This window comes from Anser brachyrhynchus (assembly GCF_964034855.1).
Source record: "Anser brachyrhynchus genome assembly, chromosome: 3".
In the NCBI taxonomy this organism is placed as follows: Eukaryota; Metazoa; Chordata; class Aves; order Anseriformes; family Anatidae; genus Anser; species Anser brachyrhynchus.
Genome location: NC_137696.1, coordinates 18277781 through 18303809, shown reverse-complemented (window position 1 = coordinate 18303809; position 26029 = coordinate 18277781). Strand labels below are relative to the sequence as shown.

Genomic DNA, 26029 nt, shown 5'->3' with positions numbered 1-26029 from the left:
TTTTGACAACTCTGTTGGACATGGGGACTGTCCCTGTTAAGGGCAGTGAATGGAAAAACATCTTTGTATGGATTTCTGTTGGCTCAGGGATATTTCTTCTAAGATCAATTTCTTGAATTTACAACCTGACAAGATGTTTGTGTAGCGTGTTTCTTCTCCAGTCCTGCTGTGTTATGTTACATTTATTACTGGTGACTTTTGTTTGTGTTGCTGTGTGTTTTCCCACTGAGACTTCTTTCATCTTCCTTCAAAGTCCTCCCAGGTCCCAACTAAACTTTTTGCCTTCTGCAGCTTTTGCTATCCCTTTCACATCTTCTTTGTCATTAATATGCAAGTGAACAGAAGATCCGGTGTACTGAATCTTGAGATATCAGCTGACATGTTGTTGCTATGCTGAATGTAGCATTGTTTTGGTAGCAAGATTTTTAATAGCCAGCTCAGTATGAATTTCCAAGTAGAAGTAGGGCTGCACCGTAATAATTTATGAATAATATGTGATGACCTAGATATTGGGATGTTTACTGTGTGGATATGCCTGTGTAGCCCAGTAGAATGTTGTGAGGTAAAATAACAGGTAAAAAGAGAAGAGTGACTCTGGATAGCAACTCTCAAAGGGTTATCCAAAAATATCTTTAGAGACAATACTCAGGGTGTTAATACTGGAAGTACTACAAACTCTTGTCCCAGCTATCATGCAGAGTTGTTTTTCTTGACCTGGGAGCCAGAAAAGCAGATGGTTTAAGAAGAAAAAAAACCTGCCCTTGAGAGGCAGGGACCTTTGTTCAGCAAACTGGACAGATGCACAGGACAGGCCTTCTGTGATGCACAAGACACCCAAATACCATTTAAACCTCATCAAATATTGTGTAAGATGCATGTTTGAGCGTCTGGCTAATTTAAGCTTCTTTTTCTCTTCAAATGTTACTGCTGCTGTTGGAAACAAGCAGTCCTCAGGGCTTCCAGAGCGGTTGTGAACACCGTGAAAGCAGACTGCTGAAAGGAAGGGCTGCAGTTAGGTTCAGTGAATAAGTGCTAAGTGAATCAAATGAGCCCTGATCTAGCTCTGCTGTAAACTTGAAGTTGTTCCTGTGCAGCACAGTGTGCTTTAAACATTTAAGAGAGAGAGAAATTTTAAAAAATATTCTCCTGGCGTGGACATTAACACTTGCAACACCTTAGGAGTCTGTCTTACATACATGCATATATCCATACATGCATATCCTGTCAAATCTCAGCAGAAGGAGAATCAAGGGATCACTTTCCAGGAAAGACAGGAGCTCAGCTTGCTCTGGGAGTGGGTGACAGCTCTAGAACAAGCAGATGACCTAACCAGTAGGTGCATATCATCATACATGCTGGAACCTAGACATCTTTAGCTTTGAGTTTATCTCAGTTGAAATGGTTTGAGTTTCCAAGTAGTGAGATACTCCTATCGTGATGCAGTCTTTAATTTTGCTCAGAGACGCAAAAAAAGCTTCATTTGGTGTGGTTTAAAAAAAAAAGAATAGAGTGAGAAACAGAACAGAGCCATACTTGTGGCTTGTACATAACTGTTTTGAGGTAGTGCAGTTGTCAGGCCTCAGAAACATGACACTGAAGTAGCCTCACTAGCAGAGCAGGTCATGCATTTTGTAAAAGCTTCTACTGGAAATTTTGTTCTGCATTTAAAATCCCATGAATGAGATTTAAACTTCACTTAACTTGTTACTTGCAAGCGTTATTTCCAGCTCCCATGGTTGTGTTTTACTGCAGCGACCTGTGTGTGGAGGGAGAATGACACTTTATATCTGCCACACTCTGGATAGACTTTCTACTGTCTCCTTGAGGGGTCTTTCCTTTAGCTTTGGCAAGAACATTATTGACGTAATAGGCATTATCATTTGCTTTAGGTATCTATGTCATCACTTGCTGGGCTTGGTTTTTCATGTACAGCAAAGAATTTATACATAGCACAGTCAAGTGGGCAGCTGGACTTTTGCCTAACTGTGCAGTAAAGGGATTCAGGCACAGCACAGATTGGGAGCTGAATTTGTTCCTGCCTATGCATTAAAGAAGCTAGTGCCTGTCTCTGTGAGAGCCAATTTGATGTCATCTCTCTTGTGCATTGTACCAAACCTCCTTGTTCTCTTCTAGTTGAAGAAGATTGGTGGCGGTGGCTTTGGGGAGATTTATGAGGCAATGGATCTGCTGACCCGGGAGAATGTGGCCTTGAAGGTGGAATCAGCCCAGCAGCCCAAGCAAGTTCTCAAGATGGAAGTGGCTGTCCTGAAGAAGCTGCAAGGTAAGGCAGAAGGCTCTTTGAACTCTGAAGGGGTAAAGGTCACTGCATGTTAACAATTAGAAACCAAAGTTGCAAATGCTTTTTACACCTTTCTCTTCAGCTACATGCACTGTTACGTTAAATGATTCAGCTCAGAAAGTTACTACATTCTGCACAGTGTCCTACTCAAGTGAGTTCCAACTACAGGGGCTATTTTTGTCTGCCAGGCTATAACATCAAGGAGACTTACACTGAGCTATTGGTACACTGGTCTGTTCTGTCTAGTGATACTGATTAGGTGATAAGGAACAGAGCAAGCAATGTCTGACTAAGAAATAAGGTTATCTGATTGCCTCCCAAAGGGCGAGGGCAGTGGTTGTGAATAAAGCACTGTGAGCATGAAGGACACTCCATGTAAAATGGTTGAATAGTAGATGAGCACAAAAAGTGCAACAGTCCTTTCTGGTTGAAGGAGCAGTGAGGGGGCTTCTACTAAAAGCTGACAGCCATAGGAGGATGGAGACAAGGAATTTCCAAATCTGCCTTTGAGGAGCTGAGAACTGCTCTTTGCAAAAGTGCATTGTGCACTGACTTCCTTGTGAAGGCAAGGGCAGTTATTGGCAGGTACAGTTTGCATGTTCTAGTAGAATATGCCTTAGAAGGGATGTTTCCTTCTGCAGGGTTCCCATCTGAGCTGGGAAGACACCTTCTCATGAGGCAGTGAGTAGTATACTTGTCACCAAGGCTCATACTTCAGAGATAGTGTTGTGGCCCTGTGTCCATGCCTATATCTCTGCCCTTGCACAAAATCTCCAGAGATGGTTGAATTAGAGGGTTGCAGGTCTTTTGAAATGGGGTTAATGTCTGTGTCACGTTGACCCTAGGGGAAGGTCAATGAATTATTTTTGAAAGTCAAATAGTTTTCCACAGTTCAGCTCTTCTAGGAGGAGGACTGATAAGGCCTTTTTAGAATACGCTATATTATAATAGATGCATCTGTGCTTGGTAAAGGGAATCAAAGCAAAGGAGAAATCAATCCATATCATTAAGAGAAAACTTGCTGTTCACCTCTAAAAGGCTGGGTTCACAGAGGCTGTCTGAGAACAGCAGGACAGGTAGATGAAGTCTCAAAGCAATGTAATGGGATAAGCAAAGCAGAGACGTAGATTTTTGCTTTTGGTTTTACACTTGGAACTGCTCACTGTGAGTGAGGGGTGTGACTGTGTAGAACAGCAGATTATTAGAATACCAAGAGAAGATGCTATCATGCTGACTAGTGTCAATACATGCTATATCCAGAGCAGGGAATGCTTGAAAAGCATGACCTGAAGTCACCGAATCAGAGCTAGCATCAGAGAATATTCAGGGAGTTAACTAATTAATGCTCATACTTTTCCATCAATGTTTATTCTTGAAAATATAAATGCTTGAAAAGCAGCCAAAGTTGTACACAGCATGATCCCGGGAATTTAGAGGTGCGGGGCAGGGTGGGAGGAGAATTTGGTAAAGCAGTTAGCAAATGCAAGGGGACAGAAATGACAGAAGCAGCTCAATTGGCTATGCATCAGCTATCCAGCATTTAAGAATTACAAATTACTTCAGCCATGTTTGTACAAATCAAGCTGCTCTGTGAAGAGTTTAGCTTTTTTTGGTTCAAGGTTAATCCCCAAATGCTTTACTAAAATAAATTATAAAGTTAAAATAAGAAATAAGGTTGAGAGAGTTGGGAATCACGTATTGTGTATGTTTTCACAGTGAGCCGTTAGGGAAAGATGAGAAACATTTCAGAAAAGGAGAGACTGACTTTAGCCAAACAGTTGGTAGGAGGGGGTAGGTTGGTGCTATTACCAAAGATGATAGGGTCAGTTCGTGTTTTTTTTTCAGGTAAAAAGCAAGGGATCAGTGTTGTGTAAAATGCTTCTGTACTTTTCTAGTAGGATTGAGCATTGCAGTCCCTCTTAAATAGCACATCTTTAATGTTGGTGTGTTACCTAAATAAAACAACAAAGGACTAATGAGCTGCTGCTTTTTTTCAGAGCTTGTGATCATGGTCTTGCAAGCTATTAGAGCTTTACAGAGTTTGGGCTGGCCATTAACCCATACTGCAGACGTACTTCACAACTCCCTGCTAGAGAGTCTATGTATGTTCTAACAAACACTGTGGTGTGTGGTGGTGCGTGCTGTTGTTTGTTTGGTTTTTTTACTGTGAGGGTGGTCAAACACTGGCATAAATTGCCTATAAATGTTGTGGAGTCTCTGCCCTTGGAGATATTCAAAACCCATCTGGATGTAGTCACAGACAGCCTGCTCTAGCTGACCCTGCCTAAGCATTGGGGTTGGACTAGATGACCTCCAGAGGTCCCTTCCACCCCAAATGATTCTGTGACGCGTGTGCTTGGCTGTGCGAGATCACTGCCACTTCAGTATCTCTTGGCAGCCTTGTAGAGCCATTCTGTTCTGATCTTAACTGATTTGATATTTCTAGCTGTATAAGGCCTTTTCTTTATCTGTTTAGAGGTAATGTTTTTGCCAAAGGCAAAGTTCTTGCTGACTTGTATTGTTGCTTGCAAGGATCCTGGGTCACCTTCTGGCTTTATGTTGTGTTGGGACTGGGAAGTACCAGCAACAGTCTCCTTCTAGGCTTTGGGTGAAACATGATTGAAAAGTTACCTGAATTCTCACCACATGGTGATATTCAGGCAACTATAGATGGTTACAGAATCAGTGGCCACAAGATTATGACCTTTGACTTCTCATGTGTTTGGGATGGCACTGCATGTATTATGGAGGTAGAGTCCTTTGCCGTTAAGTACTGAAAGGCTGCAATGAGGTCTTCCTGGAGTCTTCTCTTCTTCAGGCTGAACTTCTAGGTGAACACAGCTTCTCTGTCAGAGGAATACTATTTTAGTGCCAAGCTCTTATTTTATTACTTTAATCATTATTGTAGAGTTTTCCTCACTTGAGATAATCTTGCGTGATAGTACCACTTGCACATGGTTTTAACCTCAGTTAGGCTTTTATCTACATAGCAGTCAAGCATTCTGAAACCGAGTTTAAGCTGCATTATCAAAATTCTTCTTGCAGATAAAACTTGCCTCCAGCAGGGAAGGTTGCTGGTTTAGTTAGAGCTGCATTACATTTTGCTGGGTAGACAAGGCTTTAGATAACTTATGTTAAAAAGTGAATGGAAATAAGATCTGTATGGCTAAGTGAATTCGCACCTTGCTTATCCAGAGAGCAAGGACCTTTGCAGGTCTGTCACTATCTACATCAGTGAGCACAAAAGCTATGTCTGTGTTAGTAAGAAGTGCAATATGAGCAGATCAGTAGATTGTGGTGGTTGCTGAGGGCCTATATATCCTCACTGTATTTGTCTTTGGGGTTTTACACTATAAACTAGGTGTGGTGTGAGGATTTTGCTTTGGGTTAACTTTAATCCAGTCCCTTGGTCTGAGTAACTCTCTTTCTCCACAACATGGAAGTGGTTTGATGCTGTCTGAGAGACATGTTGTTGGCATGGCTTCTGTCTCCTTTAGGATTTTGGAATTATTTGGGTGCATCTGGAGTGGATCTTCCGGGTCTATTTGCTTAGAAAAAAGTTCACATTAACCCAAACTCACTGTGTGAACAACACTGATGTGTGGCAGTTGCGTAGATATGAGGCAGTATGGGAGCTTGCTTTAAAACCTCCTTGCCGTTACAAATCAGGATTCTGAGTCTCCTGTTCTTCAGAATTGTAGAAGAGGGGGAAAAAAAAAGGATGGTGTTCTGTCATTTACTACTTGGAAGGAAGAATCCTTTGACTTATAGACGATGTTCTTCCATATCTTCAGTGCTTTTCTAACCCATTGGAATACAGACAGACAGACACCTGCCTGCTCTCTCTGGGACTTTATTTCCCCACTGTGGAGTCTTGCTGTGGAGCAAAATTCAGCTGGCAAAGGGACATCTGTGAAATACTATCAGTGAATACTGACTTCATCTCCCATCTCTGAAGTCTTTGGGGTTATCAGAATATAAGGGCTTTGTCACAAGAGCTCTAGCACAGCTTTTGAGGTGCTTGGCCTGGGCACTCTCAGTATCAGGCTGCCTTTCCAACAGCAACCTTAGTTGTAGAAATAGTAAATCAGTATCCGTTATTGAATTCAGTTGTTATTTTTTCCTGCTTTTGGGCTGCTGCAGAGAGGCCTGTGGAAGCCATTTTAATGCACTTAATGCACCAGGCACTATCTTCTGCGGATGCTAGACAGGGACTGTGTGAGGCCCAGCAGTAGATGCTTTAAGTTCAGATGTGTTCCTCCTGTCCTTACCCACTTCTTGATATGCCTTTCAGGAAGTACTCTGAGGGCTTGTGAGACTGGAATGGTACAAAAGGATCTCTCACAAGGCATGTGCCTTGGATACCTCCTGATCTGCAGGTCCCCAAAATATGGATGTGGCCACAGCATTTGCTTTCCTTTGGTAGGATTGTTCTTGGAGCAGCCTAACAGAGCAGCTAGATGGTTAGTTAAGTTGGCCAGATCATTCTGGTGCTGAGCAATTTCTGTTAATCCACCACAGTAATTTTTTTCCTGGTATGAGGCTGTGGGGTCCTGCGTACTTGCCTTCGACCTCACTCGGCAGCCAGATATTCCTAAGCACTGCTCAGTGTGATGTTTTCTTTGTAAATGCCTTCTTTCCAGTGTAACCAATCTCATTGCGTAGGACTCTGATTAATTTTATTCTGCAGTGCAGAGATCTTCTGCATATTGAGTAGTTGTGCAAGATGCAGCCTGGTCACAGGCATTGTGGTTTTGAGTGCCTGATTTTATTACAGCACATAGTGAAGCAGTTCTGTGTTGCTTGTTCACCATTTACTGCCAGCGATTGGACAGGTAAGGGTTTACAAATAAAAGAAGGGAAGAAAAGGGATCTTGCTTGTTTTTTCTTGTTTGCCAGACCTAGTCTTTTCTTTTTGCATTTTTGACTTGTTAAGGTGGTATCTTAACTCCCTGCAATTCAGTTTCTGTTACTTTCGTAGACACTTTTTATGTTTCTACAGCATTTTGTTAGGCTGATGAAACCAAGCTGTCTGTGAAGACTGGAAAGCAGGGTAAGTTACTGTTGTCAGGTGTTAGGCTAACACAGGGAGGCAGATTCAGACACCAGAGGTAGCTGTAGCCTCTGTGCCTGGCACTGCATTTTGCCATGTGAAAGGTTCCTGCGGGTGTTTGAATGCACTGGCATTTGGTCACCATGGCCTCACAAGACTGGGGAGGGATATGGGGTGGATGAAAGGGATTTAAAATACGCTTTTTTGAGGCGGTGCTGAATTCTTGCTCTTTCACTTTTCTGCCTTGTCCTGTGTAGAATCCATTAGTGGTTGGTCATCCTAAAGCTTTTAGTGGTCTTGGGACACAAGCAGATGAAATGATGCCATGCAAAGTCAGGCAATTTTATGTTTTGCTTTTGGATTAGAAGGTGATGACCAACCTTTTGTTTTGATGTGTGTCCATTAGTACGTTAATTTATTACAGAAGCAATAGTGAGGCTAACCCAGTTAATGAAATCCTGGTGGATTACTATCGGATAATGTAGTTATTTAAACTGGACTTCCAGCATTGAATTTGTTTTCTTTCATGTACAGAACTCCTTGCCTCCAGTCACGTTGACAAGTCCCTGAAGTCAACTAGTTTGTCTGGCCAGAGAGGAAACTTGCTAACTGCAGAGGAAAGAAAACTGTGATCTAGTCAACTTTGTTAGGTTTCAGATGGTATTTCCAATGAAAATTAGAAGATGGTGAAAATACCTCTCATATTATTTCAAGATGGATCCTCCATTTCTTTAGAATATTTGTACAGAAGTGACATCAACTACCCTCAAAATACAAAATCTGTGCTAAACTGATAAACCTGACAATGATGCTGACAAGTGAATAAAAATAGAGGATATATATATAAGGTATATTATAGTTATAAAGCATGAACATGAGAAATAGCTGCATTAGGTTTCCAAATGCCAGTGAATGCAGTTGTATAGCTAGGTGTCTGCATCTGTGCATGTACTAGAGTACTTGGTAGTGCCAAGTGCACAAGCAAATTATATCAAGTAACCACTTGGTCTTTTCCTATGCAGTTTATCTTGAGGTTGAGCTGCTCGCTGTCTGTGGCATGCTGGTTATTTCTAGCCCATGATATACCATTGTTTTAATACTTCTCATATTGCCTGAATAAAAAAGAAACTTGACTGATGATTCTGAAATTAAACTGAGTTTGTGACTAGACTGGTCAGACATTCTCTTGCATCAGCAGCACAGACCTTAAAGAAAAAAAAGAGTATTTGACACAGAGCCAGAGGATAATTTCGGCTGGCAGGGGGACCTCTGGAGGTCTTTAGTACAACCTCCTGCTCAAAGCACAGGCACGTAAATCCAGTTGCTCTAGGCTTTTTCCAATAATTTTTTCAATTATCTCTAAAGATAAAGATCTCACAGCCTCTCTGGGCCCCTGTTCCAGGGTTTGAACATCTTCACTGTGAAAAAAATTTCCTTGTGTTTGATGAGAATTTCCTGTCTTGCAGCTTGTTGGACACCAGAAAAGACAGGCTTCGTCTTCTCTGCACCTTCATGTGAGGTGTCTCTGACCAGATATCTCTTCAGATATCTCTGATATCTCCCCTCTGCTACCTTCTTACAGCGGAACAAACCCAGTTCTTTGACATTTTCTTTGAATGTCATGATTTCCTTTATCCACAAGCATCTTGGTGGACTTGCTCTGTTATGTTATTTTTCATCTTGTGCTACAGAACATATGCAAGAATGTGTAAGGGTAACAGTTACAAGAGTAAAAGTAATTGCTGTGAGACTTATGGAATTTTATGCAGTGAACGTTTCCTAGATGCTTCTGGTGGACTGTTAGCAATGAGACAGCACATCTATGGAGATGGATCACAAAATAATTTTAGCATAGGTTTTAAAGGTTTAAATCTTGAAAACCCTTTACAAGGAAAGATTGGTTATTTGTTCTTGTGCAGGTAAAAATACAGGAAATACGCTGTCTGTTACAAAAAAAAAAAAAAAAGATGCTTCAAATTGCAACAGCAATGTCACATACTTCTTTCTTACTATTTCTTTGATTAGTTTCGTTGCTGTCTTGAAAGTACATTAGGAATATTTAAGAACTTGAAAGAGTAGATCAGAAGGAGTACTGCTTACAAGCATTTTGAAACTGATTTGTGTGGAAAAATATATTCAAAAAAAGATTATCATTTAATTTTTTCAGAGCTGGTTAATGAAGGTTTTTCATGTAATGGATTTTTTTAAGTATTAACCTGTTTTTTATTTTAATTGTATCTCAACAAGATGATGAATATATATCCTATGGTAGAAGGGTTTTCCAGTTATGTGATGCTATTTTTATACATTAGGACACGGTTATTGAGTATAATTTTTGAGTTCCTTTAGAACAGGGATCATAAAGACCATTTCAGTAACGGAAATATTTTTATTTCTTACCCAGTAGTCTATGGGAGATTTTTAATGTTCATTTTAATTTAAAAGCAGTAGTAGGAAAAAATATTTTTCTGTGGGTGAACATTAAAGCACTGCATTCTCTAATTGCCAAGAGAAATAAATATGTGTGAAATAAAATAAAACACGTGTTCTTTCAAACTTTTTTCAGGTTAGTGTTTGTTAACATCGGGCTGACTTATTCCTCCAGCCTATGTTAGTTTGTTAGTTAGAGGGATAAAACTCTTCATAATCTCTTACTCTGTTTCTTTACCTTATGGGAAGGAATATGCTTTGTTTTAATAATAAACACCAATATAAACTATAGCCTGTGATCTTCTTTAATACTAGAATGGCTGTTCAGTGGAACGAATCTATCTGAGGAGGAAGCATTTAATTGTCTGTGTGTAATCTGACAGTTATTTCAGTAAAATAAGGCTACCCATGCTAAATATAACTTGGAAAAAAAAATTTTTTATCTTTTATTTTCTGACTTTTCTGATTTAATATACACTTTGCTTCTCTCTGTGCTATGATCTTCATGGTTGTGGAGGGCATGTGTGAGGAAAGAGGGCTGTTTCCTTCTGCCTTAAAGGAAAGAATGATAGTCCCATCATCTTGACTGCACAGTAGGTTATTAACATGATTATTTTTGTGCTACATAATTTTGATCAGCTGCAGGACTGATCTGCAGGAATCCCGAAGTCACGCCCGACTCTCATCCTCCATCTGCTACTTCAGCATGGCATGAACTCCTCCAACAGTGCAAACAATTGTATACTGATGCCTCCTTTAGTTGAAAAATGAGTAAAAGCCTCAGATACACAAAGGGGTTGATGCTGCAAGGATTTATCCCATCTATGTGACCAGCTGGCTGTACATACACCACTGCTAAATGGGGCTTAGTTTCTCTACACTCTTACACTCCTTTTGTTTCATGTAGGAATTGGCATGGTCTTTTTTTCTTTTCTTTTCTTTCCTTTTATTTATATATTTTTTTTATTTTCTTCTCTGAAAAGTAACATTTTAGGCAAGCCCATTTTAGGCTGGAAAGGAGGATTCAGAATAAAATCTGTTTGGAGACACGTGTCATCAGGAACTGTCAGTTGTATTAAACTTAGTGCAGATAAGACTTTCATTTATTTTTCAAAAACTACAGAAAGCTGAAGTGTGTTATTTGAATTTGTAACCAATTATCTGATTTTTTTTCTTTCTGTAAAATTGTGTGATCCAGAAAATAATAATGTTATGGAGTGAACTGATTAAAAAAAAAAAAGTTCTTGGGAACATAGCTGAAAGCTGAAGCGGCCGTACTGTCAGCAGGGATGCATCTTAAATCACAGTCAAGTGTATCAAACAGCAGCACTCCCATTCCTCCGAAACAAAGGATTCGTGATTCTCCCTGTCAGAGGATTGTTTCTTGATGATCTTGTCCATAGTTTTAGAGCAAGAAAAAGCACATGGTATACTTGCTAGGAGTGCTTTACAGTCACTTAAAACAATAAAAGCAAGTAAAAATTTGAGTCATTTACCCTTTCTACCACACAGCAGCTCTCATTGCCAGTAAAAACAGTCATTGTTTTGGCTGTTGCCTCAATATCTATCTCTTGGTGCTCTACAAGGCAAAACAAACACAGTGGGACTTGAGGTATGTAAGAGCACCAAACGGTGAGTCTGTATGGGTTTGAGAGTCAGCTCTGGGGTGAGCATGAGCCTGTGCTGGCCTGCCCACAGACCTGCATGGGCTGTGTTAGCCAGAGGACATGGGTATTACAAGCTCCCAGAGAAACCTGCTGGTTCTTTCAGAGGCTACTGAGATGTGTTGACTTTGCAGCCACAAATCGGGCTTGGAGGCCGCCTTCACGTCGGCAGGCAGTGTCTCCATCTGTATAGGGACCAGTGGCAAGACAGTATGGGGACAGTTGAGGCTTGTTGGCTCTTCCATCCTGGTAATACCAGGGCCAAAACATGCACCGCATCCAATGTTTCAAAGGGTTCCTCTTAGAAAAAGCTGCTTCAGCCTGTAGGGTTCAGTAGGTCAAAGTCAACACTGAATTTGCAATGAATGTATTGATAGCAGGAAACCAGTGGCAGCCGGTACTCGTGGGCACACCTAGGCATAGTATGTGAGAAAAAGGGACAAGGAAGAGTGCAGAGGCTGCCCTGATGAGAAACCTTTCCTCATCTCTGAATATCTTTTCCTGACAGTACCCTTCTGCTTAGCTAGCCAGATACGGGTAGAGCTGGGGTTGGGGTGTTGGGGCTTGTTTTTTTTAAGCCTGTTCTCCGGGGGTTAAGAAGGAAAAGAAGGCCTCTGTCCCTCCAGAGTGGTTGCCAGCAGCAGTGTTCTCTCCTTGTGGTAGGAGAGAAGGTGTGGGTGCTCTGCTCTGGGACGCTGCTGGGCCCTGTGAGAGCAGGCCACTGAAGCTCCTACCGAAATGGATGGACTATGTTTCCCTGAGAGACAGTCCTGGATTTCCACATCTGTGTGCACTGTTTTGGTCAAAGCTCTGGTTCTCTGGGGTGAAAGATGTTTCTTTGTTTTGTACTGCCCTCCAGTTCCCTATTCTGTCACGTCTTGGTGTCCTACACGGTTTTTGGTGCCACCGGCCTATGAGAGCAATAGCAGGGTCCCAAGGGCATTTCAGACAGTGCAGCAAAATAAAAAAGCTCTGTTGTAAAAACTAATTAAAATCGCCACTGCTCAAGCGCTACAAAAATACAGGGCAAAGCTATGCAATGACATTCACCCTCTTCCCTGCTTAGAAATCTACTCAGGAGCCAAGTGTTCAGCATTGTGGTGTGCAGCAACCTTAACTCTGTTATCAGTGCCCTGCTGTTAGAAGAATGCATGCACCGTACTTCCCCTTCTGCTAATATGGGGGGCACCCCACCACAAATCCGTTATGGGACAGGATCTGAAACCACAGCCTGCGCTCCCTCTAGAACACACTGCGTTGTTTTTTGAAGATAGGCCCTGTCTGAAGTCACACGATGAAAAGTAGATGCTGCAGCAACACCTCAGTACTTTCAGATGGCTAGTTGCGTGTTGAAGGGTAGTTGGCTGGGTTTGATTTTGCCTGAGTAGAGGTAGTTTGTGTTTCTAACCACATGCCAGAACTTGACGTGTAGTTGCACAGATTTTTCCCTTCTTTTATTAGGAAATTGCCTTTAACAACTTTAATGTTTTATCGGACTTTTTCATATGCATCTTTCTTTTCTAGGTGTTTCCGACAATTAGGGTTTGTTTATGCATTGAAGTAGCATTACTTATCTGTTTAAGGGTAAGCAATGCTAATAGGGCAAGTGTAGCTGTGGTTGTAAGTCAGTATTTACTGAATAAAGTTGGTGTAATGAACTCATTGGCAGCGAGCCTGTGAAACCACGCGGTTATGTGTGGCTCATTTCAAGGAGGGTGTCACCTATGGTGGTGGTGCGTGCACGTGGTGGTGGTATAAACTGCAGTTAGTCACGCTCCCACTTGTGCCCTGCAGCATCAGTTTGAGGATTCAAGGATCCCTGATGCTGGTTTCCACTCATGGCTTTTTCAGAATCAGTTTTATTATTGAATGTCAAATGCTGTCTTGAAGTATGGGACTGGGAAGTAGAAACAAAATTAATCTGTTCTGCAAAACTCCCTGCCTGATGCCACTTATGGTTACCAGCCCTTTTTAGAAACCATTTTTCTACAAGTTGTGATCACAGGGTCGTTGTGTTATGTTCCATTCTGTATGTTTCTGTTCCTTTGCAGGGAAGGATCATGTTTGCAGATTTATTGGCTGTGGAAGGAATGAAAAATTTAATTACGTGGTCATGCAACTTCAGGTGAGTTCTGTGCTTCCTCTGTCTTTCCCCCATCCCACAGAGGTGTCATCACAGGGAAGGATTTACAGTGAAAGAATAAGGCCAAGCACTGGTGCAGACACTTTGCTGAACATAGGAACTGGGTGAAATGGGAGACAGTGAGAAGGGGTGGTGTTGCTGTGATATCCCTTGGGGTACCTCCAGTTGTCAAGACGTGCTAAGATATTTCATAGCTCCACTTTTCTGTTTAAAATGTCTCTCAGACAATCTTCTGGGGGAAGCACTCCATTCAGAATGCTTGATGGAGCTACCTACAGAATCTTGCAGCAGTGGCAGCTGTTTGAACTATCTCCTGCTGAGCTGTGATAGAGCATTTAAAATGTGTCTTGCATCAGAGCTCAAGTGTGGTCAGAGCCACTGGTCTCATACCAGCAGCAGTCTTCTCTGTGAAAGAGAATGATCTCTGGCTCCATCTCTACCAAGCTCAGCGGTAGCGTGGCGTGTGCTATGGAAGTTTTTTTTCTCCTATTTGGGCACCACAGATACTAAACCAACCTGAATAAACACTTGGATAGCTGGCAAATGGTCACTGTACTGCTAGACAGCCAGTTACTCCTGTTGGAGGTAGCCAGCTGAAGAGTTGTATGGGTCTGTCTACAGAACAACAAGACCCTCAGGGACCCCTGAGGGGTTGAGCATGAGACTTTACTAAGCAAATGCGCATAGTTAGGTTTTCATAGACCGAATGTGGTGGTACTGTCACGAAAGCAGGTTTTTTTGTTGTTTTTTTTTTTCATGAAAGAAGCTTTGGTTTTCAGCATTACAGTCACAGGAGAAAGAGATAGAGGGGAGCAAGTGGGAAGATACATCTGAAGATACATCTGAATACATCTACACATGGAAAAAAGGCCTTTAAGGGGGAGAGGGAGATTGTCCCCGTCTCAAGGGGAATACTTTGAAACTAAAGCTGCTTCTTTCTGACATAGTTGCTTTGGAAACTAGCCTGCCCCATCACCTGTCAGAGGAGTTGAAAGGGAGCTTGTCCTAACTCTCTTGTAGCTTGTATGATCAGGGCTTTGATATACAAAGCACTGTCTGATTACACCATACAAGCCCACCCTTCCCCTGAAGAGCTTACAGCCCCTGTTGTGTTTCTTTATGTATGATCTGGGTGATAGTACATGCTGAAGTTAGAAGGGTGAATTAGTAAGCAACAAGAAGTAAGCTGCTGCATAAACTGGAAGGTTATTTTTAATTAAATGCTGAATGAGGTAAAATAGACACCAGAAGACCCCAGTGCTTCTTTAAAATATGCTTCTCACTTTTTTGAAGTGCTTGGCTTTGCCTTTTATGCAGTGTTGGCATCCCAACTGCTGATGCTACAGACAGAACAAAACCTTTTGCTCTCTAACCAACCCTGACTATTGCTGCAGATGCAGTGTGAGTGTGAATAGGATTCTTGACAGGGCTAATTTGGAGCTCATAGTACAACAAGACTTCTAACCCCCAACCCTGCCCTTAACAAGCCTGTTGAAGATGACTATACCTTGGGGGGAAAAAATTCTTTGCACAGAATCTCTTACTTTCTAGTCTGTTCTTGACTATGTAGCTGAGCTTGTAGAGTCAGCAAAGCTAAAATGTATTTCATTATTTGTTAATGAAGGCTTTGCTGCTTAAAGCAGAGTTCTTTTTGCACCATCACTCTTCAGGCTAAAATTCCCCTTCAACTTCAAGGTCTGCTGCGATGTGGTTTATCATGTATCCTTCTGGCTGTAGTGTACTGCAATTCCCCCTTTCTCTTTGCTCACATGGACTGAAGCTTCCAGCCTAAGCCTTGCAACTCATTGCATCTGCTCAGTTTCTTAGCCTGCCTGGTTGTATTTGTTTGCAAAATAATCTTCAGTCTTTTCCTGAGGGCAATATTGGATGATCACAGCTTTCACATGCCTGGAGAGCAGGTCTCTGAGACTGTTATCCTAACCAGCTGGAGAAAATTATGGAACGTTTCAATGTACAACTCTGAAAAAAAATCTTACTGAAAAAAAATCAGTGTCCAAAGAACCACTTTGCAGGGGAAAGAAAGATCTGCCATCAGTTTAGAAACTAGGATCTTTCAGGATAATGATGACAAATCTGTACTGCTTCTAGTAAAATGTCACAGAAATGTTAAAAAAAAAAAAAGATAAGACTAAGGAACAAACTTGGACCAGTTGCAGTTGCTTAGCTGTATCTGTATTAGCTGGTCTGTCAGGTGTGGCTTTCAAGGCACCAAATCCCTGGAGCAAGACAGGGGTGAAACCAATTTGAAAGGTTAGTCTTAGCTAAAGAGCCAGTTGCAGTTGGTTCCTTAATGTCTGTCCAAGTTATTTACTTGGCACTTGGAAATGGGTGAATGAATAGATGGCATTTTACTGGTTTGGAGAACAGCTTGTGCTTTGTCATCAAATGTTTGGTATCTTTTACGTATGTTCTGCAGCGGACTTTGTTTGAATACACCTGGACTTTTTTTGTAAGCAAATATTATATGCTTATATACTATTCGGATAATCAGCGTGCCCATATAACTTGTTCTTGATGCACACTATCTGAAACAATGTACTTTCATTCCCAGTGGTTTTGATCAGTTGATACCTGCATTAGTTCTGTAGATTAGAGGGGCAGTCTGTCATAGAAGATACTAATTTTCAAACCTTATTTCTCTTTACAAATCAAAAGAGGTATAAGCAAAACTGAAATGACAGGGATCAAAGAACACGTGATTCTAGTGTTAAGTCTGTCCCTTTTTTTTGTTGTTAAATTATTTTTATTTTCATGCTGTACTGTTAGATTTTTTTTCCCAGAAATTTAATTAATTGGAAGTAAATTGCTTTTTTTTTGAAAAAGTATTTTTAAAGTCACTGGAAAAAATCGTCCTTTCCTGATAGATAGCTTTCCCCACTGCAGCATTGCCACGACAATGGTGACTTGAATTTGAGCCAGACAGTTTTGTCCTGGGGAATTTGTGATGAAACTGCTTCTATGAGCTGTAACAGATAGCTTCACGACCTGTTTATCATATTTGAACTGCTCTAATCTTTACTTGTCTCAGAGAAAAGTCAAAGGTTGTTCTTAATTCAGCTCCTGCGTAAACTGGGTTTGACAGTAAGGAGATGCTAGGCTTATACAATTTGAGGCACTGCTGTCCCTGCCTTGCCTATTTCCCAAATAATAGATCAGCTGACTTCCCAGGATATCAGTTTAATATCCTCTTGTCTGCAAATTCATCAGTTAAAAGTTAAAATGAAGCATTAAAAGACCATGTAGAAGAAATAAAGGAGACATAAAGGTAAACACATCTGATTAGCATTTCTGCTTTTGGGGGGATGCATGTTAGATCTTGCAGCTGTGCAATTCTCTGATTTATTGTTATGGTTTAAATATTGTATTGATTGTTTCAGGGCCGAAATCTTGCAGATCTCAGAAGAAGTCAGCCTCGAGGGACTTTCACGCTGAGCACAACACTGCGATTAGGCAAACAGATTCTGGAGTCAATAGAAGCCATTCACTCCGTGGGATTCCTGCATCGTGACATCAAGCCTGTAGGTTTTTTTGGAAATTTGCCTTTTGGTGGTATGTCTGTTATATTTGAATCAATAAAGACAGCCTGGTGGGTTGAACGTGGACATATTTCAATGAGGGCATTTAGGCTTCCTTGCACCCTCCCTCTGTCTGACACACAGGCTATCTTCTATAAATATAAAATGACAGTGTTATATCATTATTCCTTTAAGTGCATAGCAAACCAGTTTTTATTGGCAGAGACCAATCCATGGTGGATTAGTAGCTGTCAGTCATATTTGTCCCAGTGAGGATCATGTGAGGAAGCAATCGAACCTTGAGTAATCATCTGAAGTCCAACCAATTACTGCTTTATAAAAGGAATTCAGGAAGGATGTCTTGTACTGTGACCTATCACTTGAATAAATGCCATTTCATTAACTAAATAATCCTTTTAATCTCTTCTGAGCAACTGCCAATTGGAGCACAGTTTCCAGTGTTGGAAAACACAGTTGCAGTGATGGTCATCTAGGTGCCTAGGTGAGGCACAATAATTCCAAGTCTCACTGCAGGAGCCAGCCTCTTTCTTGGAACTCTTAACGATGCTTGACCTGAACACCTCTTACTACACTATTGCCGTGACAGTCTTCCTTGTTCAATTTACTGCTTTTAAAATCAGCTGGTTTTGGCTGATCAGATTCATCTGAAAAACTTGTCACTAGTGAGGCTGGCCACAAATCCTTTTAGCAGCCATCCAGCATGGTAAAGGCCACAACTTCAAGATGGGAGTTAAATGAGAGCTGCTCAACTTCCTTGTTGTCAATTTATTTACTAAGAACCAAACCCATTGGTTTTTTAGATGCCTGAATGTTCAGAAAAATTTAAATTTCAGATAAATTTTAACTGCAAAGTGAACTTACTAACATGGCAGTGATTCTTCAGGTCATGATGTTTAAGATGCACCGTGAGGTGTTTCTGAAAATTCCTCTCATGTTTTCACCAGAAGTGTGTGAGGCTATATGACAAAGTTTTGTCAACAAATGGTGGCTCTTAGCCAAGTTGCTGTTATCACACTTTTTTTTTTTTTTTACTTCTTTTTGTCTAGTCCAATTTTGCCATGGGCCGCTTACCTTCAACGTACAGGAAATGCTACATGTTAGACTTCGGTCTGGCCCGTCAGTATACCAACACCACTGGTGAAGTCAGGCCAGTAAGTAAATTTTAAGTATTTTTTTGTTTCCAGTTCTGCTGTTGCTTAGGCAAGGAAAAGGTTTTGTTACTTGGTTGGTTTTGTGGTTGTTATGCTTGGATATTATATTGGACTGCGTTTTCTGCAAGGCGAAAAGCAGCACTTGACTTTGAGCTGGTGATCAAAGGGATGCTTGCTGTTGTCTCACAAGATGCGTGGCTTTTATTTATTGTTACTATTTTTTCCTTCAGGTTAATTGTATTTTCCATGGGCTTAGAATACTTACTGGGTGCATGCTGGCCAAGCAAAGAGAATGAACCCAATGCTGGCCACGTAACTTTCGTAGCATCAGAGAGCTCGCGTACTTCAGGTCTCTGAGAGCATGATCTGGGGAACAAGGTTGGTGGGTTCATAAAGCCTCTTAAAACCAACGGGAGTTTAGAGGCTAGCATGATCTCTGAGGCTGAGCTTCCTGTGAACTGTAATGCTGTTAGCAACCTCGTCTGGTTCTGGTTTTGTGCCTATTGCCCCCTGACTGGGTTTCTTAGGGGTAGTATTTGTGTGCCTGCTTGAAGAGGAGGTAAGAGCAGGGAGCATAACTGGTACTACCTGGCCTGTGTTTTATCTTCAGTCCTTTTACCAGCACCATACTGTCTGGTGTCACTTCATAAGGGTGCCGTAGGCTTCAGACACTCTAGGTATTCCAACAAGTTGCAGTCAGAGCATTCCTAGATTTATTCTGGAATACAGCACAAGCTTGGAGGGGTCAGACAATCTCTCTGTTTATCATCCTAGGCTAGTACCTTTACGTCTCCACAACTTTTCCATCTGCGAGATATTAGTTGTTCTGGAAACTGTTGACAATGTGAGAGCTAAATTCAAAGCCTCTATAATGCAGGATATGGTTAGGGAGTAGGAAGAAAGAAAAGATCAGTGAGCAAGTTCTGTGTCTTGAGCAGATGAACATAGGTGGGGGATTTTTCTTCTATTTTTTCATATTTTTGTAAGTTTGTTCAAGGTGTGGAAGGATCATATATGGTAAAGTTCCATACACCTGTTCTCATATGCCATACTTCAGGTGATAAGTGGATTTTTAGCAAAAATAAAACAATAAAAATAAATAATTTTCTTCAATTCCTTTTAGCATTATGCCTCAGTCACCGGGCTGTTTGATTCCTTTGTGTCCCTGCTGCCCAATACCACTATTGAGTTCCACTTACTGGACTCAGATTTGCTTAGAGAAGCACAGTGAGATTGCTACCCAAATAATGCATTGAGAATTGGGAAGGAGATGGGGCAAATGGGAGTATGAGAACAAGTGGAATTAGATTTTCTCTTCCCTGCCCCCACACCTCACTCTCCCTAGTTGTGCTTCTGTGTGCTCCTTAATCTGATTTAGGCTCAAAGTGCTCTCTAGAGTAACTGGTCTGTAGCGGTGGGGTGGTGAGGCTGCAGATGCCCAAAGTGATGTTAACCAGCAGCCCTGAACAATAACATCGAGGAGGTGAAGCACTTACCCTTGCAGCTGCCTCTTGCTGGCAGAAAAAGTAGAAAACTCTGCTCTAGAAGACAGTGTTGCAGAGCCACTCCTAAGCTGTGCCTGGAAGAAATCCCAAATGCTGACTAAAGAGAAGAGATATTTTCATATATTTTATAACTTTTCTTTTGTTTCTCTTTTTTTTTTTTTTAATTGAGAGCTCAGTCTTTCATTTCACCAAGAAGCTTATTTCAAGCCAATAAGGTAGATTCTTCTTTCATCATTCTCTTTCAGTTCTTTTATAAGTGAGGAGTAAAATTCCCAGATACGTAACACAATCATCTTGTATACATCTTTTCATCATTTGGTTCTGAGGCACAATATAAAATGTATGTAGGAGAAGGAGGTCACTCTCTTTTTCTGGAAGCACGTCTGAATTTCACTTTCAGTCATATTAATTTTTTAATAGACATTTTCTGCTCAGGTAGGTTCCGTGCAGTTTCCTAGAGTTTCATGTATTACCTTATATTATGGAAAATACCATAAAAATACTTGCCATTTTTACATCCTCCAAAATTCATAACCTCAGTCTTGCTTGTCAGCTATTCTGAAACACTCTGAATTACTTGCTTGAATTACTGAATACAGATGCTGGACTTGGCTTTTAGGATGTTGTGATGTGTTTTTTTGTTTTGTTTTGTTTCGTTTGTTTGGGTTTTGTTCGTTTTTTAAATCTTTGACATTCTTATTTTTGTCCGGTTTTCTATATTGAAAACACCCTTGATTTTAAAAAAGGGAAAGGCCAGCAATTCCATGGAACAAAATCCACTATAAAGTTTATCGACACTGATTTTTTAATTATTTTATGTCAATTCACTGATGTCAGACAGAATGGATTTTTTTTTTTTTTGATATAAAGAGGCAAGGAGCCCCTTAGCAGACAGATGGCATAGGCTGTTGTTGAAAATGTTTCATTTTGATTTTTTGAGAGATTAGTTGAAACCTTGACCCCCTGATATACCTCACATGGGATGCTAATGTTAGCACAAATGCCTCTCTTTGGAGGAAAGCTATTGCACAGATTTGCTTTTGTGGAAATAGGCTCACACCCCGATCACTTGTCCCTTGCCAGTTCTTGCAAAATATACTGTACAGCAGTCTGCAGGAACTCGCATGGCAGGATAGAGACAAAAGATGGTTGGAACCAGAAGGTGTGTAAGGAAGCATCAGCAACATTTTTTTCCTGTGTCAGCAATTAGAAAAAATTAGTTGTTTTCAGGAGTCTCATTACTCAATATTTCTCTGAGAGTTGTAGAAATCATTGTTTGATGTTTACTCCTTTGGACAGGTAGAGCAGATGTGTATCAGCCATGTAGCCGTTTGCTGTCCGTTGTGTGCTGAGAGCTTCTTACAGCTGGACTGGAGTCTGTTACTTTGGCTGACATCAGCATTTCCAGCGTCTGTATCAGAGTCAACAGCCTGGTTAGCAGGAAGGACTCTGGCTATTATGGTAATCAGGGCAGACTGCCAGTGCAAAAAGCTATTTTTTTCCAGAGGTTTTTGGTTTCAAATGCTTGTAAGTGAGGACAGAAAAATGAAGGAAAAGAGAGGCAGCATGACAAATTTCCCAGAGAAGATGCTGATTTCTTTACCATTTCTCCAAATCCCCAGTACCCCCTCTCTCCTGTTTCAAAGGTGACAAATACTGGTTAAGAGCTGTGATCTGCATTCAGCAAGGCATGTCTGACCTGAGATTTCCCATTTCTCAAGGGAGTGCTGACAGTGATAGCGCACAAAGTATTCCTGGTCCATTACCCTTAGTATGCAGCACCAAAAAATATTACTTACATATTTACTGAAAAATAACTTGGTCACAGTCAGATTTCAGTCAGATTTCTGGGACTGTAAAACTCCTGAGTAAAACTCCTGAGGTCCCTTTCCTAGGGAATGAATATTAATTTTGTTCAAAGCTGTGAAGTTTCAGTGAGAGAGATCACAAGATGCCTGCTTGTTTGTGGTACTCTGCCGTCAGGTGAAAATGTGGGAATTCATGTAGCCGAGGAATTACTGAACCTAGGACTTCCAAATTTGGGTGATGAACTAATACTGGAGAAAAGAAACAGTGCTCCTGTTCATTGTTGTCCTTTTTTTTGTGACTCTGCACTTTCATTTCTTTATTTTCTGGTTCCGTTCAATGTTCACCAGAAAACTTCTGGATTGCTTCACCCAGACGTATTGCCTCTCCAGGCAGAGATCAGGCTTAGCCAAGCTCCCTACATGAACCAGCGCTTGCAACAGTAAGCCTCCCTTCAGTTGTCTAAACGAGGCTTCATCTACTTTCTCTTCTTGATCAGACAGTCGGTAGCAGACGATTACCATTATGTTGCTTGTGTTAGTTATTGCTTATCAGTTATCCATCAGTAGTGACCATCTCATCACCTGCCCCAAGGAGAGCTTCATACAGACCGAACAGTAGTCGGTCTCTGTATACTCTAGGACACCCCTGATGGTGTTTCTGGTGCTCCCATGAGTGAGCAGCAGTGGGTTAATAGTCAGAGCGACACACAAACCTCGGCAGTCTGTCCTTATCATCCCAATCCTGGCCCCCAACAAGCCACAAAGTTCCTGAGACATCAGGTCAGATGGGGCACCCATTTCCTGCAGGAAGGAGTCTTCAGTGATCACCATTCACCTCTGCTTCTTGGTACGAATTTTGTGTCAGGCTCAGATGGCTGTGAGGTCTCCCCGACAGGCCTTGTTGCTCCTCACCTGCTCCCAGGTTACGGTGTCCATTCTGCAATCGCAGACCTATGTGTGGTGCAGGAGCCTCCTGCTGCCAGCTCCCATCCTTTTGGGAGCCTCCATCTGTTTTTCCTTTGAATGTAGCCGCACACTGTCACTTTTTCCTTGCATTGGAAGGGTTTAGGATCCTCACTTTCAGAGGCTCTGTGAAGACTCCGTTGGTCTCTTGTTTCACCCTTCCAGATGCTGTGCAGTCTGCTCCCCTCCTTCCCCACCTCGCCAAAACCTGGCAGCTCTGGGCCTGCACCAGAGCACTTGTTTTACACATGAGGCCACTGCAGAGGCACCAGGTGCTCTCTGCAGCCCGGTGTGGATGGACCGAGTTGTCCTTGTCTATGCATGAGTGACTCAAAGAACACTGTGATCTTACTTTCCCCTAGAAAAACTGCACAGGCTTTTCCTAATTACATCCCAACTAGCCATATCTCTATTGATTTTGTCATTTAGGAGAATTTCAAGTGTTTATTCTGGTGTGTGGGGTGTGAAACTACATGGTACTTCTTACAAATTAGCACTGCACGTGCCAAAATGAGAGAGAATGCAGGGGGGACTGTATCTGCCCAACTACATGTACCCTATGTGTAGATATCCAGAAGCAACTTCTTTAGGGCTGGAGGCAGGATAGCAGATGAGATGTATAGAGCCAGTGAAGCAATTGTTATGGTCCATATGGAACAGAGTGAAGAATGCTACAAAACTTCAGTGCCTTTTTACAAAACCAGATGAGGCAACAGAGTTAATAACGCATATGATACCACCCATCCAGTTTTAAAGAGGGTATTGCAGATCGAAACAGTATTCAGAAGAGAGCAATGACAAGCTCACTTGGAGAGGGATCATAAAGATTGTAATTAGAACCTGGAAGAAGAAGAATAAAATAAATGTTATAACAGTCCGTAAAATACTGTAAAGCCTTGAGAGGGGAGTAAGAGAGCCTCTGTTCTCTCTGGTTACAAAGGAGCAAGATATTCAGTGAAACAGGTGATAAACCTAAATAAATCCCAATAAAGGGATGCATTTGTTCACAAGGTATCACTTGCTGCCACACACAGTACGCACTGGATGAGTATGTGTGCAGGGCAGAAACTGTGGTCTAAATAGCAGTGATGACACGGTGTGTGCTGTGATAAAGAAAAGGACCAATTGTGGAGAAAATGCCAAAGGTTGTTATAAAATACAATGAGGAGGTTATAAAGTGGCAGATGAAATTCAGAGTAGGTAAGTGTGAAAGGTGATGCTCGTGGTGTGTTTAGGAGAGAAAGAGTTCTAATTCCCATATTTGTTAGTGGCCTCTGAGCTGACAGGTAGAGATGATAAGTGACACCTTAATGTTATGGAATATCTATGTCTTTGTGAAGGTATGATACTTTAAAAAAAGGCTTTAAATAGCAAAAGTCATCAGGAAAGGAATACAGGACAAAACGGAGGTCACTGTGGATGAGATGGGGGTGGTTTTTCAGAGTTCTCGTATCATACCTGAGAAAAATTCAGACCCTGGGACTGATCTGAGGTAGTCTGAGTATCTGCTGGCCTTGTTCTTGAAAAGAGCATATCTTTGTATTGCTCAGAGAACGATGGTAGTAGCAGTTGCAGGTATTAGGCCATCTCTGCCATCTGTGGCCAAAAGAGCTTGCTCTAGAGTGCTTTACTTTTTAGCCCCTCTACTCTGAGTCATTTGCAGGGGCTTCACTTCGTGGCTGACTCTGGGAAAGCTCAGAAGCAGGCAAATGGGTAAATAGAAAACCTGTTGAGAAACATTTAAAAAATGGAGATAGGTGAAAGAACAGATGTTGCCTTCCATACTGATGGTGTTCCTCCAGAACCTTTGCACCACATTTTTACCTGTATGCAAAAGAAAATTGCGAAATGTGGAGACTCTGGGGGGCGGTAGCTTGGGGGCAGTGTCATCTAGGGCCAATTAGAACTTTGTCCAGGCTACTGAGATGTAGGAAGTACTTTTTTCTTCCTTTAATACTTAAAGCAATGCTTCATCCAAGGCCACTATCCTTTCTTTTTCAAACTTATGCAGCCCCCTCCAGTACCCTCTTCCCCACAGAATCTTCCCAGGATTTGTGCTATTACGTAACTTTGGTGGCAAGGAAGTGCAGGTTTTTTTTCCCATCCCGGTGGGATGGTACAGCTGGCAGCTGTTTAACCTCTTTGTTTCTCAGTTTTTCAGTCATGGAAGGCTTGGAGATCTGTTTAAGAAGAGATAGGTTATGGAGGGTAACTGTTACTTCAGCTCCAGTTAATAAGTGCTTTCAGATGCAGAGGATACTCTTCTGAGAAACAAATCTAGTTTTTCCTTTGTGATTATTTTTTTTTGCCTCCCTCCCATGAAAATGTACATTTTGGGGTGAATCCCAAGACCGTCCATAACAAATTTGACATTACAGGATACATAGACCTTTTCTATGAATCTAACCATTCTTTCTTCTAAATACAGCCTTCTGCCATGGCTGAGACAGAGACGAGAACAGTCTTATTCCCTGTAATGTCCCAGCTGCACAACCGACCTTTGCAATGCAGCAGTGAACTGTAAGCACTCATTGCCGAGGCGTATTTTAGACAACAGAGCTAAAAAGCTAGAGAATGGGTTGAAAGGTTGTCTTTTAAAATTTTTGGAAGTATCTTCTGCAGCAAGCGTACAAGAAAAATTGTCATCTCACCTTCATTTTTATAGCAGAGAGTGTTCGATACAGAGAACTAGGGCTGAGTAGAAAATTTGAACTTGGAGGGGAACAGAGACATGAACACTGTTATACAGATAATACGATGAGCAGCCTGTGCTCGTATGCTGGAGGTGTGCAGGGTCTTGAAGGTCTTCAGTGCTAATGTGGGTCAGTTTTTTGACAATAACTCCTTCATCGTTACTGGTCTTTGTTCAAGTCTGCTAGCAGGCTTGTCACTAATGTGCCATACAGACGGCGTTATGCTTTCCCTCTCTCTGTGACACCCTGCCTTCAGAAACATATTCCCCGTGGTTCCATGGATATTAATTGAAAGTGATGGAGGTTTTAGCAACTTGGTCTTATTTATTAGAGAACAGAGGAAAGGAGAGGCTATGCTATGTTTTTCCAGGAGTCTCTCTCCGTTTGCAGGATCTGACACTGAGCTGTTATGCTCAGCAAGCATTTTTTTTTTTTAGCTTAGTCAGCTGCAGCCCATTGATTAGATCTCGATCTCCTCATGGCTCAGACTGCACTGCAGTAGTTTGCAGTGCCTTGCTGAAAATACCATGCATGTGTGAGGGCGGCTCTGTGATTCGGTGGGTAGAGAGGAGAGGTTGTAGGCAGGGCAATGCGTAGCCTGTGTAGACGAGCATGATGAAGGCTGCAGAAATGTGTCAGCTAATTGATATATTTATTTTCCAAGTGTCTGCGCACAGTGTTAAAAATAGACTTCACTGCAGCGAACAAGGTATTAGAAGAGGAAAGTATTGTACGTTTTGCTAAAGAGTAGTTGTCCTCCCTG

The 26029-nt window shown here is 41.6% G+C and overlaps 1 protein-coding gene across 5 annotated transcripts in view; it reads left to right on the top strand.

Moving 5' to 3' along the window:
* Nucleotides 1-26029, top strand: part of TTBK1 (tau tubulin kinase 1) — a 108256-nt gene that overhangs the window by 22848 nt on the left and 59379 nt on the right. For 4 of the 5 annotated variants that reach the window (XM_080585845.1, XM_080585844.1, XM_080585842.1 and 1 more), the window contains 4 exons: nt 2134-2281; nt 13498-13571; nt 16988-17128; nt 18193-18297. In XM_080585845.1, coding sequence (XP_080441971.1) covers nt 2134-2281; nt 13498-13571; nt 16988-17128; nt 18193-18297 — 468 coding nt within the window. Of the gene's footprint in view, nt 1-2133; nt 2282-7301; nt 7353-13497; nt 13572-16987; nt 17129-18192; nt 18298-26029 lie in introns of those variants that run through there. The other variant, XM_080585846.1, reaches the window with a different exon arrangement.